Consider the following 19,231-nt stretch of genomic DNA (forward strand, 5'->3'; position numbering starts at 1 on the left):
CTCTCACACCTTTACAATTTAAACCTTTAATCTATCTGGAATTGACACAAGGTCACGTAGAAACACAATTTTTTCATATGTACAAGCATTTATAGACCATAGTATATTGGACCATTTTTCATTGATGGACATGCTACTGTTTTCATACATTGAGCTCCCAGAGACTTGCAGTTCTGTTTATGGTCTCTATTTCTCAGTTCCATTGATCAATTTGTCTACCCTCACACTAGTATCACACCGTCTTGATTGTTATTGCTTTGTCATAAGTGCTCATAAGTGATAGAACAAGTTCTCCCTTTTTATCCAGTGAAATTTTCTTAGCTATTTTTAGCTCTTTTCTCTTCCATATAAATTTTATAACTTTGTGAAGGTGGACATAAAATTCTCTCAGGCACTTCATTTAAATTAATATGAGGGGAATATCATGTAATGCAATTTGGTCTTGATTGCTGATGGGAAATACTTTTCCCTGCTTCTGATGTTTCTCTCCTGCAAAGGGAGCTCAATTTGTGTAATCATGGCCATCCTGTCCCCATTTTATTCACTCGGCTCCTGGAAAGGTGGGGTGACATATCTGGTTGGTAACTCTGAGAACAACCTGGCTTGCTCCGCTCTGCCCTGCCCTTATCTTCAGGATCAGCTAGCCTGCTGACACCCATGTGCCCCTGCAGTTCAGAGGTGCTTCCCCAGGACATGCAAGTTGCATGTCCCAGTCACCACCAACAAGACTGGATGGATAAGCCTGGTTACTTGTGGTGTTCACTAGGAGCAAGTAACCTGACAAAAACTTAAAGTCTTTCCCCACGTGTCTGAAAGTGATATTATGGTCTCCATATGTACACAAACTTTTTTAACTTTTTATTTTATATTGGAGTATAGTTGATTGACAATGTTGTGTTAGTTTCCGGTGTACAGCAAAGTGATTCAGTTATGTATATACATGTCTCTACTCTTTGTTATATTCTTTTCCTATTTAGGTTGTTACATAATATTGACCAGAGTTCCCTGTGCTATACAGTCCTTGTTATTCATTTTAAATACACTTTTATTTCTCAACTTGTTCAAATTCTGCAAAAGGAAGAGAATAGCTATCTCTTGGACCCTCCTTTGAAATCCTACCAATTGTTTGGTTTTTGGATGGATGGATTTGATTAGTAAATCAAAGTATTTGGCATCTATATTCACAAGTGAACTTGGTTCTAATTTGTTTCTCAAACTTTACTTAATTGAGTGTCAAGGTTACATTAGCCTCACGAAATGAGTTCGGGAATATATTCTTTTGAGCCTTACCAAAAGAGACTGTATAATATTGGAATTACACACTCCATAAATCTTTGGTAGACTTTTCCTGGGTTAAGTGTCTGTGTGCAAATTTTTAAATAACAAGTCAAATCGCTTAATGGTTTAAAAATATTTACTATTTTGCACATTCACTGACTACTATCAGTATCTTGTCACTCTGATTTCTTTTGTAAAAAATAAATATTGAGAAAACACAAATAACATTCATCAAGTTATATGTATAATATAAAATGTCATAGTGTCACAAATATCATACACCCTCAACCCAGTATAAAATGGGAAAAAAGTTTTATTATTTCTTTTTACTCTCCTGGGGAAATCAATAAGGGAAAGAAATGAACTTTATCAATCATTTTTTCAAAAGAACAAGCTATAAGGCAAAAAATACTGAATTATTATTTTAAACTTAAGGATTTCCACTCTATAAAGGATTTCACAGACAACAGTAATAGGTAACAGAATGTAAGAAAAGTTTTTTGTCAGCAAATGACAAGAGATTCAAATCGTGGATAAATGAAGAACATCTAAAGTCAACTTATGTACCAAAAAATATATAGGCAAGTATATTACAAAGTAATAGAATCCTGAAATTCTGAGAAGAACTTTAGACAATGATCAAATTTACTTGTCATAAAGGGGGAAAAAATAAAAATGAGATATCACTTTACACCTATTTTTCTAGCTAAATAAAATAGGGAAATATCAATGTTCACTAGGAAGCGAGAAAATGGGAGCCCTCTCACATGTTCAATTAGTAGGAGTGTACACTGGTGCATCCATTATGGAAAGTGATCTGGAAAAACTTGGCCAAGTTAAATATGTGCATACCTCCAGACTCAAAGATTTTGTCCCTAGTGATGTACCCGAGAAAATTTTCACACTGAATTTTTTGTAGTGGAGACAAGTTGCAGGCAATCTGCTATCCATCACGAGGAAAGCACATAAGTTAATTAGGATGGATGGACACCACAGAGCAGTGCTACTCAACGTGTGGTCCCTGGACCAGTACCAGTCCTTGGACACTCTGTTCCTACTCTATGACAAGACAACTATAAAAAGTGAGATTGAGCACTTAAACTATGACAGAATTTTGACAGTTGAGACCTTTTAATTGCTTTTGACAAACATACAGGGCCACAACAGATTGGAAATTTTACAAAGAGAATTATCCCTTACCGTAAATACTTTGCCAAACACCTCCATAAAGCACTTTACAGGTCTATGAGTCCACCATGGCAGAGAAGCGTTACTAAGGGAGGTAAAGGATAAAGTGAGAACATGGAGATAAATGGGAGCAACATCATCTAGAACTCTACAGATGTGTCAAGAATTCAAATATAGTAATTATTATTTAGGCAAATTGGGATTTCTGACTGAAACAGAGAGAGCATAAAAGAAAGCATAATTAAATGAAAGTAATTTTTAGTATATCTCACTTGTTCCTGAATTGATATGTTTATGAGATACTGATCACTCTGCATTCTGCAAACACAGATACTGGTCCATGACAACATGGAAATAGGTGAAAATATCCAAGTCAGGTATCAAGCTTCAGCCTTTAACATCAAAGTCAATTATGTCATAGAAAATATTCTCTGACTTAACTATGAAATTGCATGTTGAACCATTTAGAATTCCACAATTAGGAAAATGATCGCAATGGTCTTAGCTTCCTCTGTTCTTCATTTTTTGCACCTTTCCAGCTGATGTTTAACCTTTGCTAGCCATGGAACAAAACAATGGCACTGAAGTGACTGAATTCATTCTCCTGGGATTCGCTGGTCAACACAAGACTTGGCATGTTCTCTTCATAGTATTTCTAGTGATCTATGTGCTCACCCTAGTGGGTAATATCGGGATGATCCTACTCATCAAGATTGATTCCTCCCTTCACACCCCCATGTACTTTTTCCTCCAAAACTTGGCATTCGTTGATCTCTGCTACACCTCTGCTATTACTCCAAAAATGCTACAAAACTTTGTAGGGACAGAACAATCCATCTCATTCATAGGATGTGTGGTGCAGTTACTAGTCTATGGTGCTTTTGTAACAAGTGACTGCTACATCCTGGCAGCTATGGCCGTGGACCGCTATGTGGCCATCTGTAACCCACTCCGCTATCCAACAGTCATGTCCCAGAGAGTCTGCATTCAACTCTTAGTTGGTTCATACATTATGGGTTTCCTAAATGCCTCTGTAAATGTAAGTTTAATTTTTTCACTGAACTTTTGCAAATCCAATAAAATTAACCACTTTTTCTGTGATGCACCCCCAATTCTGGCCCTCTCATGCTCCAGTATTTCTGTCAGCATCATACTAACAGCCTTTGTGGGGTTCAATTTGATGTTCACTGTGTCAGTTGTCTTCTTTTCCTACATGTTTATCCTGGCTGCCATCCTGAAGATCTCTTCTGCTGCAGGGAGGAAAAAAGCCTTCTCCACCTGTGCCTCCCACCTGACAGCCGTCACCATTTTCTATGGGACTCTCTCTTACATGTATCTGTGCCATTGCACCACAGAGTCTCAAGAGCAAGAAAAAATGTCTTCTGTGTTTTATGGTGTTATGATCCCCATGTTAAATCCCCTCATCTACAGCCTGAGAAACCAAGATGTAAAAGAAGCCCTAAAAGGAGTTGGAAAGAAGTGTTTCTAGTTGAACAGCAGTTTCTAACTCAATATGTTTCAACAAGCAAACCAACAGTTGTCTCTTATTTCTCAACAGCAGAAGATGTGGCAAGTGTTTGTAAGATACAAAGTCATTCCTTAGTTATATCAGTAGATCTGAACTATAACTAAAACATCGTAAATGATTAAATAAGTATCTAATACATGTATTTCTTAAAAAGAAAATATCTGAAAAGGCCTCTGATACTGCTTTTGCACATTGAGAAGCCCTTTTCTCAAATACCTTCCTTTTAAAAAAAGAGAGAATTGTATTAAAAAAAAAGTTGTAAAGTACCCACAACAACTATCATATAAATACTCACCAGGACAAAAATCTTTTGGTTTCCTTTGAGAGGCACTATTACTGTGACTATGATTGTCTCACTAAGCTATATTACTATGTAAAGAATAATTGAAAGGGCCATTTTTTGTAGAAAATGTACAGAAAATAAAGGGGAAAATAAGCACAGATCAATGAATTCTCATAAAGATTTGGACATTAGGGATCAATATCCCTCTTTTCTACACAGGGTCTAACCAGCTAGGAAATTGACACATAAATCAGACAAATATAGATCATATTAATTTATTATCGATAAAATTGTATTTTAAATATAGCTTGAATCTTCAGCTAAACCGTCTTGCAGAATCCAATGCAGAGTTTGGTGGTACAAAGCAAGCTCATTTATTCAGTATTGCTGCCTTATTTCCCTCCATCTCCGGGAGTGTGGAGAGATGGAGGAATCCAGGTTAAACACATGAAGTCACACCTGGGCTTGGACATGACTGTTTTATTCGACTGGGCAAAAATGAGTGTCAACCACACACCCATCCTTCAGACAGGCATGTTTGCAAAAAGGCTGAGATCACATGTTATAGTTCTTCTCTCAATCTCATTAATTGGTTAAATCATAGGGAATTTTGAGTGAGAGGATTGTCAGAATGGGAGTTCACTGCCTTTCTGAACATTTTGACAAGTTCCAAATCTATGCGATAAGGCAGATACATTGCAATACAGAGCCAGCAAAACAATAACAACAGAAACCAGATGGTAGCAGCCCATTCAGCAGGGTGCAATGCAGGATAGGAATCCCCAAATTAGGAAACTCTGATCTTACTTTAAGGTTGCTAGTGACCTGTCCATGTTTCCCTCTTCAGAGAGAAACCTTGTTTTCACTCTGGAATGTAAGCAAATCCTCTACAGAGAGGGAAGGAGGGGTATTTACATTTACTACCCAGAACTGGCTCTAGAGAAAGAGACAACTTAATGATACGTCTCCTATGTTTCCTTACAGAAACATTCTTAAATGTAATAGCTCTAATGCCTTGCAGTGGAATTAAACTGTGCAGAAATATTTATGGAAAAATACATATATTAAATAATATTTTCTTAATATTCATAAGGTGAAAACATAGGAAATACATGGACAAACGAAACAGTGGTACTGTAATAATAAATGTTAATTAATCTTTTACAGTTCATGACAGATCAAGTTGAGAAAAAAATTAAATTGCAGAAGAGCGATTTGACATAATTAATGAGAGTAAATACATACACAGAAAGTCTATATTGTTGAAGCCTGTCTATCACACCCATAGTCAAAATTTAGGCTTATTTTGCTTCCGCAACTCACTCCACAGAAGCTTTAGACGTGTCAGTAAGAGGGAGTGGGAGAGGGTTTTTACAGGATACAGGCTTTGCTGACTGAATCCAAGTATGGATGAGGGAAGCACGTACTGTCTCTACATTTGGATATTGTCAAAAATCAGGAGATGATCTACACTGGATATCTCAGTAATCACTGCTCAAGAGGTGGAAGGAGTAAAGAAAGATATGTCATTGGAGAGAAAGAAGCAGTCACTTAGAACACTATTTCTCAAGACTGAAGGAGAAATGAAGGTATTTCCAGATAAACAACAGCTGAGAAGCTCATCCCAAGTAGACCTGCCCTACAAGAAATACTAAAGAGAGTCATTCAGGCTGAAATGGAACAATGAGAGACAGTAACCAGAAGCTTTATGAAGAAATACAGGGCACCAGTAAGACAATGACGTGGGTAAATATAGAACCCAATAGTGTATTTCTGGTTTGTAACTCCTCTTTTATCCTACACAATTTAAAAGGTAAATGAATAAACATTAATTATAAACATACGTGAATGGGCACACAATGTGTAAAGATATAATATGTGACAATAACAACATTAAAGGAGGCAGCACTACAAAGCATTGAAGAGAGAAATCAGAGACACAAATAAATGGAAAGACATCCATGTTCATGGATTAGAAGACTAAATACTGTTAAAATATTCATGCTACCCAAAGCCATCTACAGGTTTGATGCTATCAAAACTCCAAAGACATTTTTTTACAGAAATAGAAAAAACAATCCTAAACTTATAAGAAAACACAAAGGATCCCAAATAGCCAAAGCAATCTCAAGAAGAAGAAAAAAGTCTGAAGGATCACACCCTCTGATTTCAAAATATATTACAAAGCTAGAGTAACGAAAACAGGACAGAACTCACATAAAGACAGACACATTGACCAATGAAACAGAATAGAGATCCCATACTTTAACACACACATATATGATCAATTGATCTTCAGCAAGGGAGCCAAGGATGCACAATGGGGAAAGGATAATCTCCTCAACAAATGGCACTGGGAAAACTGGACTTCGACAGGCAAAACTAAAAAACTGGGCCTCTGTCTTACACCACATAAACTCAAGGTGAATTAAAAGTTTAAACATAACATCTGAAACTACAAAACTCCTAGAATATATATAAGGTAAAGCTTTTTGGCATTGGTCTTAGCAATGGTTTCCTGGCTATGCCACCAAAAGCACAAGTAACAAAAGCAGAAATAAACAAGTGAAACCACATTAGACTTAAAATCTTCTGCACAGCAAAGGAAACAATCAACCAAATGAAAAGAAATGGGATAAAAATATTTACAAACCATATGTTCCCTAAAGGATTAATATCCAACATATATAAGAAACTTCTATACTCAATACCAAAAAACAATTAACCCAAATTAAAACAGACAAAGGACTTGAATAGACATTTCTCCCAAAACATACCTTTGCGGTAAGTTATCTGTTCATGTATTTTACCCATTTTCTACTTTGATTTTTTTTCAATGCTGAGGCTGAATATACTCTAGGTATGATCCCTTGGTCAGATAGATGGTTTGAAAATATTTTCTCTCAGTCTGTCACATTCATCTTCATCCTCCTAACTGGGTCTTTAACAGATGCTTTCTTTGTCATGTCTAAAATCTCTTTTCTAAGCCCTAAATCCTGAAGATTTTGTCCTACATTAGCTTATAAAATTTGTACAGTTTTATATATTATATTTAAATCCATAATCCATTTTGAATTAATTTTTGGGTAAGGTGTACTTTTCAGGTTGAGTTTCATTGTTTGGTCATTGGATATTCAGTTGCTCTGGCACCGTTTATTGAAAAGACTGTCCTTCCTCCATTGAATTGCTTTTGCATCTCTATCAAAACTCAGACAGCTCTATTTGTGTGGATCTATTTCTCAGTTCTATTCTGTTCCATCTTTGGGTTTATCTCCCCACAATATCACAGTGTTGATTACAATAACTATATAATAAACTTGATGCTATATGAAGTGATTCATGACACTTTATTTTTCAGATTTGTCTGCAGAATTGTGACAGAAATTGCATTAAACCTGTATATCAATTTGAAGAGAATTAACATTATATTACATTGAGTCATTATAGATTTAAATCTTCTTAGATTTCTTTCATCAGCGTTTTGTAATTTTTCTGCATACAATTCCGGTACAGGCTTTGTTAGATTTGCACTTAAGTGTTTCATTTTTTGAGTGATTATAAATGATATTTTATTTTAATTTCAGTTACCACATGCCCTAGTATAGAAATACAATTAATTTTTGTATGATCGTCTTGTATTCTATAGCTTTACTGAATCACTTATTATTCATTTTAGATGAATTTGGTAGATTCCTTGGAATCTTCTTCATAGGCCATCATGTCAACTTGCAAGAGGCACAGTTTCATTTCCTCTTTTCTGATCTATATGCTTTTCATTTCTTTTCTTCCTTTACTCCACTGAATAGATTTCCAGAAGTATGCTGAGTAGAAATAGTGAGGGTGAGTATCTTTGCCTTGTACACAACCTTAGGGGCCAAGCATTCAGTCTCCGACCATTAAGCATGTGTTAGCTGGAAATTTTTTATAGATATTTCTCAAGTTGAGGATGTTCCTTCCTCATCCTAGTTTTCTGAGTTATTTTTTATAATGAATAGGTGTTGAATTTGGTCAAATGCCTTTTGTCCATCAATTTATATGAAGTGACCCCAGGATTGGTTTTATTTTGACATATATTTTGCTGGTGCTGGAAAAAAATGTATATTCTTCTTTTGCAGTGTGGAGTGTTCAATAAATGTCTCCTATATTCTTTTCTTTATAAATTTGTTTATTTATTTTTTATTTATTGGCTATGTTGGGTCTTCATTGCTGCACGCGAGCCTTCTCTAGTTGCAGTGAGCGGGGGCTACTCTTCATTGCTGTGCACAGACTTCTTATTGTGGTGGCTTCTCTTGTTGCAGAGCACAGGCTCTAGGCTTCAGTAGCTGTGGAGTGGGCTCAGTACTTGTGGCTCGCACGCTCTAGAGTGCAGGCTTAGTAGTTGTGGCACATGGGCTGGGTTACTCCGTGGCATGTGGGAGACCGGGACTCGAACCCATGTCCCCTGCATTGGCAGGCAGACTCCCAACACTGTACCACCAGGAAGTCCCTCCTATATTCTTTTGTTTGATGATGTTGTTAAATTTTTCTATATCCATGTGATTTTCAGTCTACTTTTTCTAGCAAGTTGTGAAAGAGAAGTACTGAAGTTTCCATTTATAATTATGGATTTGTCTATTCCTCTATTCAGTTCTATCAGTTTTTGTGTCATATATATGGCAGCTCTCTTGTTTGGTACCCACACCCTTAGGATTGCTATTTCTTCTTGGTAGGTTAACCCTTTAATCTTTACACAATGTCTCTCACTGTCCTTGGTAATTTTCTGTTCTGTGAAGTCACTTGATGTGATATTCATATAGCTACTCTCATTCTTCTGATTCATGTTTGCGCAGTGCATCTTTTCTTTTACTTAAAACATACATATAGCATTAGATTTGAAGTGAGTTTCTGGTACACAGCATAGAGTTACATCATATTTTTCTATCCACTCTGCCAAACTCTTTCTATTAATTGTTATTTTTAAAATGAATCTTGGGACATTAAGAAAGAGGGGAGACAATGGAAAGAGCAAAACTATGGATGAATACAAAAGACTTTCCTTCTTTTAAGGTTTCTAAATTATGTTCGATAGTAAAAGCAAAATTTTAACCCTGACTAATGTGGTTCACAATGTATTGCACATTTCACTCAAACAGGTAAAATGTAGCATTAGCTACATATATGTATAATGTAATCTCCTGAGTAGCCACTAAAAAAGCTACAGAAAGCTATATAGTAAAAAACACTATAGATAAGTGAAAATGGAATTCTTTAAAAAGTTCAAGTTACCCACAGAAAGGCAAGGAAAAAATACCCAGAAACAAACAAACAAAAAAAAAGACAGAGAACAAAAAATAAAATGGCAGACTTCATTAAGCCTTAGCAAATCAATGACACCATAAAATGTAAATGGATGTCTTTATTTTTATTTTTTTTGATGTCATTATTTTTTAAACAATAAACAACATGATTCTCCACTTTTAAAATGAAAGCAAAAGTGCAGAAGTTTATAAATTTAAAAAGTGAAATTGACTTTCACCCAGCCCCACACCTATGAAAAAAGAGTTTGTTGCTAACTAAGAGCTATTATTTAAGAATTTGCTCTGTATTCTTCCTGATCTTTATTCATTAATAAATAAAGAGAATGCAACCGAGAGAGAATGGGAGTGAGAGAGTTTGATTTTTAAAAGGGTCCACACTCGATTATTCTACAACTTACTTTTCTCATTTGAAAATATAACATGGGCACTTTCTGTAAGAGTATACATTTATCTTATCCATTTGAACTGTATATTGATCTGCAGTACAAAGATGATGTGATCTATTTATCTCTATTTCCAAACTTTTGCTATGATAAATTGTTACAATGAATGTCATTAACTTCTAAGTAGCTCTAGGACCCCATGTTACAGAGGAAGGAACTGAGGATGAAGGGGGTCACATCCTTTCTCTCTGTTAACTGTTAGGACAAGAGTTCAACCCAGGGCTGCTGCATTCCTTTCCACCATCCAATGCTGAATTTAAATGAAGCTTCAGAAGCACTGAGCCTCAGCTTGAGTTAAGCACATTCAAATTGCTCAGGCAGTTGGCCATTTTCTACATAGCATTCATTTGATTAGCAAATCCTTTCATCTTAAATGAAGCAAAGAATTTCAAACTGAGCCAACCCACCCTTAATATAGACATTTTATGTCCAAGATGGGTGGTGGGGGTTTTGCTAGTTTCATTAGGTCTTGAAGAGTCCTTGTAATGTCATTTCACTTCATTTAAACTCAGAATGATTAAAGTCAAGTTGATGTGGTAAATGTAATAATAATTGCCCCATCAAGATTCTACATTAAGTGGGCCCCAGATCTGTTCTAGCTTCCTCTAATAAGGGCTTAAATGCCGTGAATGGTCACCTCCTTCAAAGGCTGCATTTCAGCTATTGCACAGCACATTAACCTGTGGAAGAAACTTGCACTAACTTAGTTCTCCTCGGCCCTCACTAAATGTTGAATTGAAGAGAATGGCTTCCTATCCTCTGATACCAAAGTTATCCCACAGTGCTTACATCTCAAATTATTTTAAACCACCAGAGAAGCCCATATTAATAGCAGGCTTGGTCTGCTACATTCCTGTCACTAAAGGCACATTCTTACTGACCATCTCATGTATGGAGGGACATAGTTCTGCTTAGAGTTATTGATATCAGGGTAAAGGAATCCCCTACTGATTCAAATCATGGCCAATTTTTTAATCCCCTTATGTATCCTTCAATAATTATATCCCTCACCATCCTCTATGAAAGTAACAATTATTCTACAATGTATATATGTAATGTCTGGGGAGAAGGTTGTCTGGGAGTTTCAAAAAAAAATGTTCCTTCTCCGTTTGTAATTTCTGCTTTTTCCAAGTGGCTTTTTTCTCTTTCTTTGCTCTTCAGTTATCAGGTCAGCCTTGTTCATATACATACAGAGAAAATGAGAGGACTACCTGCCTCGTGAAGAACATCACTTTGATGGCAGTTGCATGCTAAGAATAATGGTACAAACCTTGCAAAGTCTTCAAGCATTGCGGACTGTGAATATACCCCAGAAAATTTCCTTCTCTAATTATTGCTACTAATTTCAGGATCTTGAACTTGGGTTAAAATGATTAGTGGCTGATCAGGTGGATAGACCTAAAGACTGTCATACAGAGCAAAATAAGCCAGAAAGAGAAAAACAAATACCGTATGCTAACTCATATATATGGAATCTAAAAAAAATGGCACTGATGAACCCAGTGACAGGGCAAGAATAAAGATGAAGATGTAGCAAATGGACTTGAGGACACAGGGTGGGCAGGGGTGGGGGCGAAAGGGAAGCTGGGACAAAGTGAAAGAGTAGCATTGACATATACACACTACCAACTGTAAAATAGCTAGTGGGAAGTTGCTGTGTAACATAGGGAGATCAACTCAATGATGGGTGATGACTTAGAGGGGTGGGATAGGGAGGGTGAGAGAGAGTCACAGGAGGGAGGGGATATGGGGATATATGTATAAATACAGCCGATTCACTGGTATACCTCATAAACTGGCACAAGAGTGTAAAGCAATTATATTCCAATAAAGAGCTTAAAAAATAAAATAAAGTTACAAGACAGGCAAGGAAAAAAATGATTAGTGGCTGAGAAAAACTATTGGTTATTGAAACATTACATAATTATGTTAGGATATTACTTTATGGAAATATGGATACCTGTTTATTCAGTGAAAATGTGGGTTAATCTATGTTTCTTAGAATCACACATATTAGAAGTCAGTCTTCATCTATGAAATCTTCCTTATTTTGAAAGTGAATCCATGGCTCACATATCACTGTTTATGTGGTGGTTTCTTATCAAGAAAATAGAATTCAACATAGTTTTGGAAGTTTTAGCTACAGCAATCAGAGAAGAAAAAGAAATAAAAGGAATCCAAATTGGAAAAGAAGTAAAATTGTCACTCTTTGCAGATGACATGATATTATATATAGAAAACCCGAAAGAATCTACCAGAAAACTGCTAGCACTAATTGATGAGTTTAGTAAAGTAGCAGGATACAACAGTAATGCACAGAAATCTCTTGCATTCCTATACACTAACAACGGAAGAGCAGAAAGAGAAATTAAGGAAACTCTCCCATTCACCATTGCAACCAAAAGAATAAAATACCTAGGAATAAACCTGCCTAAGGAGGTAAAAGATCTGTATGCAGAAAACTTTAAGACATTGATGAAAGAAATCAAAGACGACACAAACAGATGGAGGGACATACCATGCTCCTGGATTAGAATAATCAACATCGTGAAAATGACTGTACTACCCAAAGCAATTTACAGATTCAATGCAATCCCAATCAAATTACCAATGGCATTTTTCACAGAACTAGAGCAAGAAATCTTACGATATTCCATTAATTATTGAGATCAGCCCTATGTAGTTAAGATCATAAAATGTGAAACAAATGGAATTGTATTGGGTGATATTTATAAGAAAGTGTCCTAAAAATGGTTTGTCCAGAGTGAGGAATTTTAGAATGATAGGAAGTCTCTCGAAATAGCCTTGATGCAATTTTGTAGATTCAAACATAAAATCTGTCCAGAATTTAAAGACTTAGATACCTTCCTAAATTGTTAACAATGCTTTACCAAATCTATGACTCCTACATAACACAAACCAGTAGTCAAATGTAAAACAATATATTGTAGATTTACTGGAGGTTTTCAACCACTTTTAGATTTATGCTTGTGGACATTTTTATAATGTAATTACAACCACCACAAAATTAGCTTTTTTAATTGCAGGACGTAATGCATGTTAAACTAATATGTAGTGGCCTTTTCAAGGCCTAGTTCTAGGGAAAACATTTTGTAGAATATAGGGAAGTGGGAGGAAGGGAAGGCATAATTTTTTATTTAAAGTTAATTTCTGTACCATCTTTTTTCTCAAGTATCTGCATGAATAATAATGAGAAATATTTTGTGACTGATAAATATGTTAGAACAAAGTACTTAGTCTTTCACATCATGTCTTCAGCTATTTGTATTTTAACTTCAGTAAGTTTCAGTGGTCTGAAACGTGATTCTGAGCTTCACATGAATTATATATGACTGGAACTTGAAAGTTCCATCCCTGAATTTGGCAGTCTTTACTACCTAGGTGCCCTGCAGTTATACAAGTGCTCAGGTACACATTCCTGACTACAAGTCTGTTTTTGAATTTTTGAATTTATGTTGAAATACTAAAAAAGTAACAATGATGGCAGTAATTAATATCACAGAACACATTAGATAAAGGGAAAATAAGGGGTCCTGCATAATTTTCTTTTAATAAATAAAGTGAGACTTAGGTGATGGGAAGAAGGAACTTAGAAGGTGCTCTACTTACCACCATGCGTGTGCATGCATGCATGTTTGTGTGGGCACTCGTGTGTTATGTTATCCACTCCCTTTTCTTTGAAACTTCTAGAAAGATTAAAATAGGGGAGAAATCCTGTATGTTACAATGATAGAATTTTTTGAAAATGTTTAAATTCTCCAGGCTCTCCATCTTGATTTATGCTTGAGTTGTTATGTGCCATATTTGCTTTGAAATATTTGATTGTCAGTAGTTGTATTAAAATTTTGAATAAATAAAAAAAAAAGAAAGAAAATAGAAAATTTTGGAAAGAAGCAAACCCTATTGTGAGTGTTTACCATGAAAACCCAATTTTTAAAAACAGTAGTATGAAATGTAATAGCCTTTTCTATTCAAGAAGTCACAAAGATTTCCTTTCATTTCTTGGTCCCCTTCTTGGTTTTTTCTAGAATTTCAGTAGCCATGATGCAAGGAAATAGCACTGAAGTAACTGAATTCTTTCTTCTGGTATTTGATACCCAACATGGGTTTCAGTACGTTCTCTTCACTGTATTTCTGGTCATCTATGGGACTTCCATGGTGGGTAATATTGGAATGATCTTACTCATCCAGACAGATTCCAGACTCCAAACGCCCATGTACTTTTTCCTACAACATTTAGCCTTTGTTGACATCTCTTATACCTCTGCTATCACTCCCAAGATGCTGCAAAACTTCACAGTAGGAAACAAATCAATATCATTCAGGGGTTGTGTCATGCAATTATTGGTTTATGTAACATTTGCGACCAGTGACTGTTACCTCCTGGCTGCTATGGCAGTGGACCATTATGTGGCCATCTGTAACCCACTTCGCTATCCCATCCTCATGTCCTGAAGAGTCTGCATCCAGTTGGTAGCTGCTTCATATGTCATAGGCTCAATAAATGCTTCTGTGCACACCGGGTTTGCATTTTCACTGGTCTTCTGCAAGAGTAATACCATCAATCACTTTTTCTGTGATGGTCCTCCAATTCTTGCCCTTTCATGTTCCAACACTGATGTAAACATCATATTACTTGTTGTTTTTGTGGGATTTAACTTGATGCTCACCGTGTTGGTCGTCATGTTTTCCTACATGTATGTCATGGCTGCCATTCTAAAGACCTCTTCTGCTGCAGGGAGGAAAAAAGCCTTCTCTACCTGTGCCTCCCACCTGACAGCTGTCACCATTTTCTATGGAACCCTCTCTTACATGTATTTACAGCCTCAGTCTAACAATTCTCAGGAGGATACGAAAGTGGCCTCTGTATTTTGCAGCATTGTGATTCCTATGTTGAACCCCCTAATCTGCAGTTTAAGAAATAAGGAGGTAAAGGAAGCTCTAAAAGTGATGTGGAAAAAGTCCTTCCAGATTGGACCCAAATTGTTAACATTCAGCACATCCAAGCCTCCAGTGGAGATGTTTGATCACCAATTAATGTTTCTCAAGTAGGGAATATGTTCACCTATGAAACCAGTGCTACCTCTTTCAATAAATACATTCTTAAAATGTGAGAAATATGGTAAAAAACATCTTCTGGCACTAAAAAATAAGCTTCCTAGAAGATTCTGATATTGCACTTGTTTGTAAAGCCTCTGACTTCACCGTATCAAGCATGAAGGAACTAGAGGAGAACACTCCCTAAGAATAGATGGAGAGATGCCTAATTACACAGGAAATGCTGTAACATCTCTGCTTCTGGCTGATGGTTAATATCCCTCCTTGTTTGCTCCCTAATCATGGTGTGATTTATCTTACCACCGGGGGAGATCAATATCCCCACCAGTGCAGAAACATGAAGGTGAGGGAAATAATCAGCTCAAAATTGGATTCCCAAGTCTTACCTATTCTTAACATATTGTAGATGTTCAAAAAAAATTGCTGAATAAATAAATTGACAAATAAAAGCAGAAAAACAGACCAGAAATCTAGACAGAGCAATCTCACATGAGTTGAAAGTAATAAAGTGCTATCTAGCTCAGCTGTTCCTGACTTGAAAAGTAAAACAGACATTGAAAGAGATACACAGATGGCAAATAAGCATATGAAAAGATGTTCCCCAGATGTCATCAGGCAAATGCAAATCGAAACAATGAGATACCACTACACAGCTATTAAAATGGCCAAAATCCAGAACACTGGTAATACCAAATGCTGGTGAGGATGTGGAGCAACAGGAAGCCTCATTCATTGCTGTGGGAATGCAAACTGCTACAGCCACTTTAGAAGATACTTTGGTGGTTTCCTACAAAAGTAAACATATCCTAACCATGAAATCCAACAATATCTTTGGTATTTACCCGAAGGAGTTGAAAACTTACGTCAACAAAAACCTACACACAAATGTGCATAGCAGCTTAATTTATAACTGCCAAATCTTGGAAGTAACCAAAATGTCCTTCCATAAGTGAATGGATAAGTAGATTGTGGTACCTCCAGACGGTGAAATATTTTCAGTGCCAAAAAGAAATGAGCTATCAAGCCATAAAAAAGACATGTAGGCACCTTAAATGCATATTACTAAGTGGAAAAAAGCCAGTTTTAAAAGGCTACATACAGTATGATTTCCCCTATGTGGTATTCTCTGAAAGACAAACTATGGAAACCATGAAAAGATCAATGGTTGCTATGGGTTGGGAGGGGGAGAAGGGATGAATAGGTGGAGCACAGAGGGGTTTTAGAGCTGTTAAAATTCTCTGTATGATACCTCAATGATGGATACATGTCATTATACACTTGTTCAAACCCATAGAATGCACAACACCAGGAGTGAACAGTGGTGTAAGCAATGGCCACTGGGGGTTTGTGATGAGTCAGTGTAGTCTCATCAGTTGTAAGGAGTGCTCCACTCTGTTGGACAATATTGACAAAGGGGGAGGCTATGTGTGTGCGAGCCTCCCTCTGTGGGAAGGAGGGAAATCTCTGTGCCTCCCCCTCAGTTTTTCCGCAAACCTAAAGCTGCTCTAGAAAAACAAAGTCTTAACATAAAGGAGAAAAAGTAAAGCAGCAGCAGAACTTTACCAAGCTTATTGGGAGAAACAACAACCCATAACAACATCGAAACAGTGCTGTTGGAAATAAACACACAGAGTGACATTCTGAAGTGAGTCTCCATCATGTTATTTGCAGAAGGATAGGGAAAAAAGAGCACACAGAACACTGGTGAGCAGATCCACTCCCTCAGATCCTTAGAGTCTTCATATTAGCAGTTTCTTAATACACATTTTATGGAATAAAGATGTGAAACCAACTTAGTAAATCAAGCAAACTACCAGGGATCTCTTTGTGAAAGCTATTTTTGTCTTTCTCATTATTATTGATGTTCAAGAATTGCATCTTTCTTGATGTGTCTTGTTCTTGTTATTATGGGTGTTATTTTTTCTTGGATTTTGAGGTCAGGAGTGTGTGTGTGTGTGTGTGACAGAAGACACACAGACAGAAATATCTAAGAGCATCGGGGAACTATGACCACCAGGGATGCTAAGAGCAGAGTTGCCGTTTAACCCAGAGGAGCAGGGGCATGAGTGTCATCGCCATCATTCCCTACCAGGCAAACCACACATTTCATCAATTAATCTTTGATACTTGACATGATTCTTTGTATATATAACTGATAATGAGGTTAAAGAAAAGGTCAGGCTATTGCCAAGGATTTTGGTGCTAGTAAGCAGAAGATAATGGTTACCCAGCACCGTAGTGAAAGGGAAGGTGATTTGGGGGAGAGTAAACATATCTCAGAAGCATTCCAGGTAGAGTGGAAGAAAGTAGAAAGATGTCAGTCTCTAAAACTGAGGCTAATGACACAGTGGTGGTCCTCAGTATATCCCCATTTAACCATCAGTCCAGGTCCTACAGAAACCAGATGCTGGCAGATAATAGACTACCACAAACATAGCCAAATGGTAGCACCAATCTCAGCTGCTGAGCACAATATGCTATTGTTACTAAAACAAACAAACAACATCTAGCACTATGTACTGGCACTGATTTGGGAATGCATTCTCTTCAGCATCTACCAGGAAGCAAGATCAGATGTAAAGCATATTCTCTTGGCTTAGATATAAGCATATATTCCCCAATCTTCCCCAAGGCTGTGTTAACTCCTCAGTGACAGTATAGCCTATGGGAACTTGACCATCTGGAAGCCTGTAAAACATCACTTTGGTCCACTGTAGGGACATCAGTGGAACTGGGAAAAGGAAGTGGCAAGTAGTCTTTGGTAATTTGTTACTGCAGCAATAAGTAATAGAAAACTAATACAATCTCCATGAAAAAAAATGTGCCAAGTGACATGTACAATAAACTTAAAACAACATCTGTAATGTTGTTACAGTAGGAAAAAAAACAAATGGGAAACAACTCAAAAGTCCATTGGCAGGATGTGTTAGTTCAGGTTCTCTAAAAGCAGGCACAAAGATGGGATTACAAATGAAAAAGATTTAGTAAGGGAATATCTAAGTAAAAGGAAATAAGGACTGTCCTGGGAAGGCTGAGAGGGATGTCAGACCAAGATGTAAATCTGGCCCCTAGTGAAGGAAAGAAGGAGAGAAGGTTGGGTAGATGTGTCCTAGACTGTGGTGAAGCATAAGGAAGATTCAGCAGTTGTAGAGGAGTCCTTGAGCCAAAATGGGCTGACAAACGAATACTGTGTCTCCCAGGAATAGGTCCTCCTTAGAACTTCAGCCATAAGCAGTCATTGGCAAAGCAGCCCATAGGAGGTGCAGCCCCAGTGGAACTACTATAATGGACTTCAAAATGAGCAGCTCTAAGTCTTAGTCATTTATGCCCCCTGTAGGAGAAGATCTGCAAGTGCATTCACTTAGCTGTCACAAAGGACAATGGATAAATTAATTAGGTTTTAATCACATATGGACTAATATGCAGCAGTGAAAATGAATGAGCTACAGCTACCACAACATGGTGGTTGGGTGTTAGTCATGTTGAGACAAAATGAAAGCCACAGAAGAAAAAGAATAAAGTTTTAAATTAAGTTCAGTTGCAGCCAAACTAGAAAACATATTGTTTAGACATGTGCATGTGTCTGTGTACATATGCATGCATATACACTTAAAACTAGAAATCAAAACAATAAAAAGAACAATACAGAAAACATGCACAATGTTTGGGACTTGCAGGTAAGGATGAAGGTAGTCACATAGTTGGAAAAGAAAGGAGTACACTGGCAGGTATAAGTTATAAATAATGCATAAGCCCATGGGCTGTGTGGTGCATTTCATAAATTATTGTGTAATTAATATTAAATAAGGCCGTGCTTGGACCAGCTGTGACAGTGGGTCATGAAGCATGGTTATGACTAACCTAATTCTGTGCAACTTAACTGTTATGATGCGAATTTAATTATTAGTTGAAATAAAATTTCAGAAAGTTCAGAAGGATGAGTGCTTTCTAAGAACCCACTGTTTCTGCACAAAGTAAGCTACAACTTGACTTTTAACATCCTCAGGACGACTGTATACTTACTTAATCTGAGTTGTCACTTCTAGGATCAAGTCATTCGAAAGACAATACATAGGAAAGGGTAACTCTTCAGGAGACAAGCCCTATTCCACAGAAAAGATAAAACAAACGTTCC

General features: G+C 36.8%; 1 protein-coding gene and 1 pseudogene across 1 annotated transcript; both read left to right on the forward strand.

Annotated features, from left to right (window-relative positions):
• The first annotated feature begins 3,028 nt into the window (after nt 1–3,028).
• Nucleotides 3,029–3,955, forward strand: LOC130850086 (putative olfactory receptor 5AK3). Its single transcript, XM_057729425.1, has one exon. The coding sequence runs from the start codon at nt 3,029–3,031 to the stop codon at nt 3,953–3,955; it is 927 nt and encodes a 308-aa protein (XP_057585408.1).
• A 10,124-nt stretch (nt 3,956–14,079) lies between these two features.
• LOC130848687 (putative olfactory receptor 5AK3) lies at nt 14,080–15,090 on the forward strand (annotated as a pseudogene).
• The last annotated feature ends 4,141 nt before the right edge of the window (nt 15,091–19,231 follow it).

The sequence above is a fragment of the Hippopotamus amphibius genome, chromosome 3 (assembly GCF_030028045.1).
Source record: "Hippopotamus amphibius kiboko isolate mHipAmp2 chromosome 3, mHipAmp2.hap2, whole genome shotgun sequence".
NCBI lineage: Eukaryota > Metazoa > Chordata > Mammalia > Artiodactyla > Hippopotamidae > Hippopotamus > Hippopotamus amphibius.

Coding starts and splice junctions, on each gene's coding strand:
- LOC130850086 (XM_057729425.1), top strand. CDS start 3,029: ATGGAACAAAACAATGGCACTGAAGTGACTGAATTCATTCTCCTGGGA.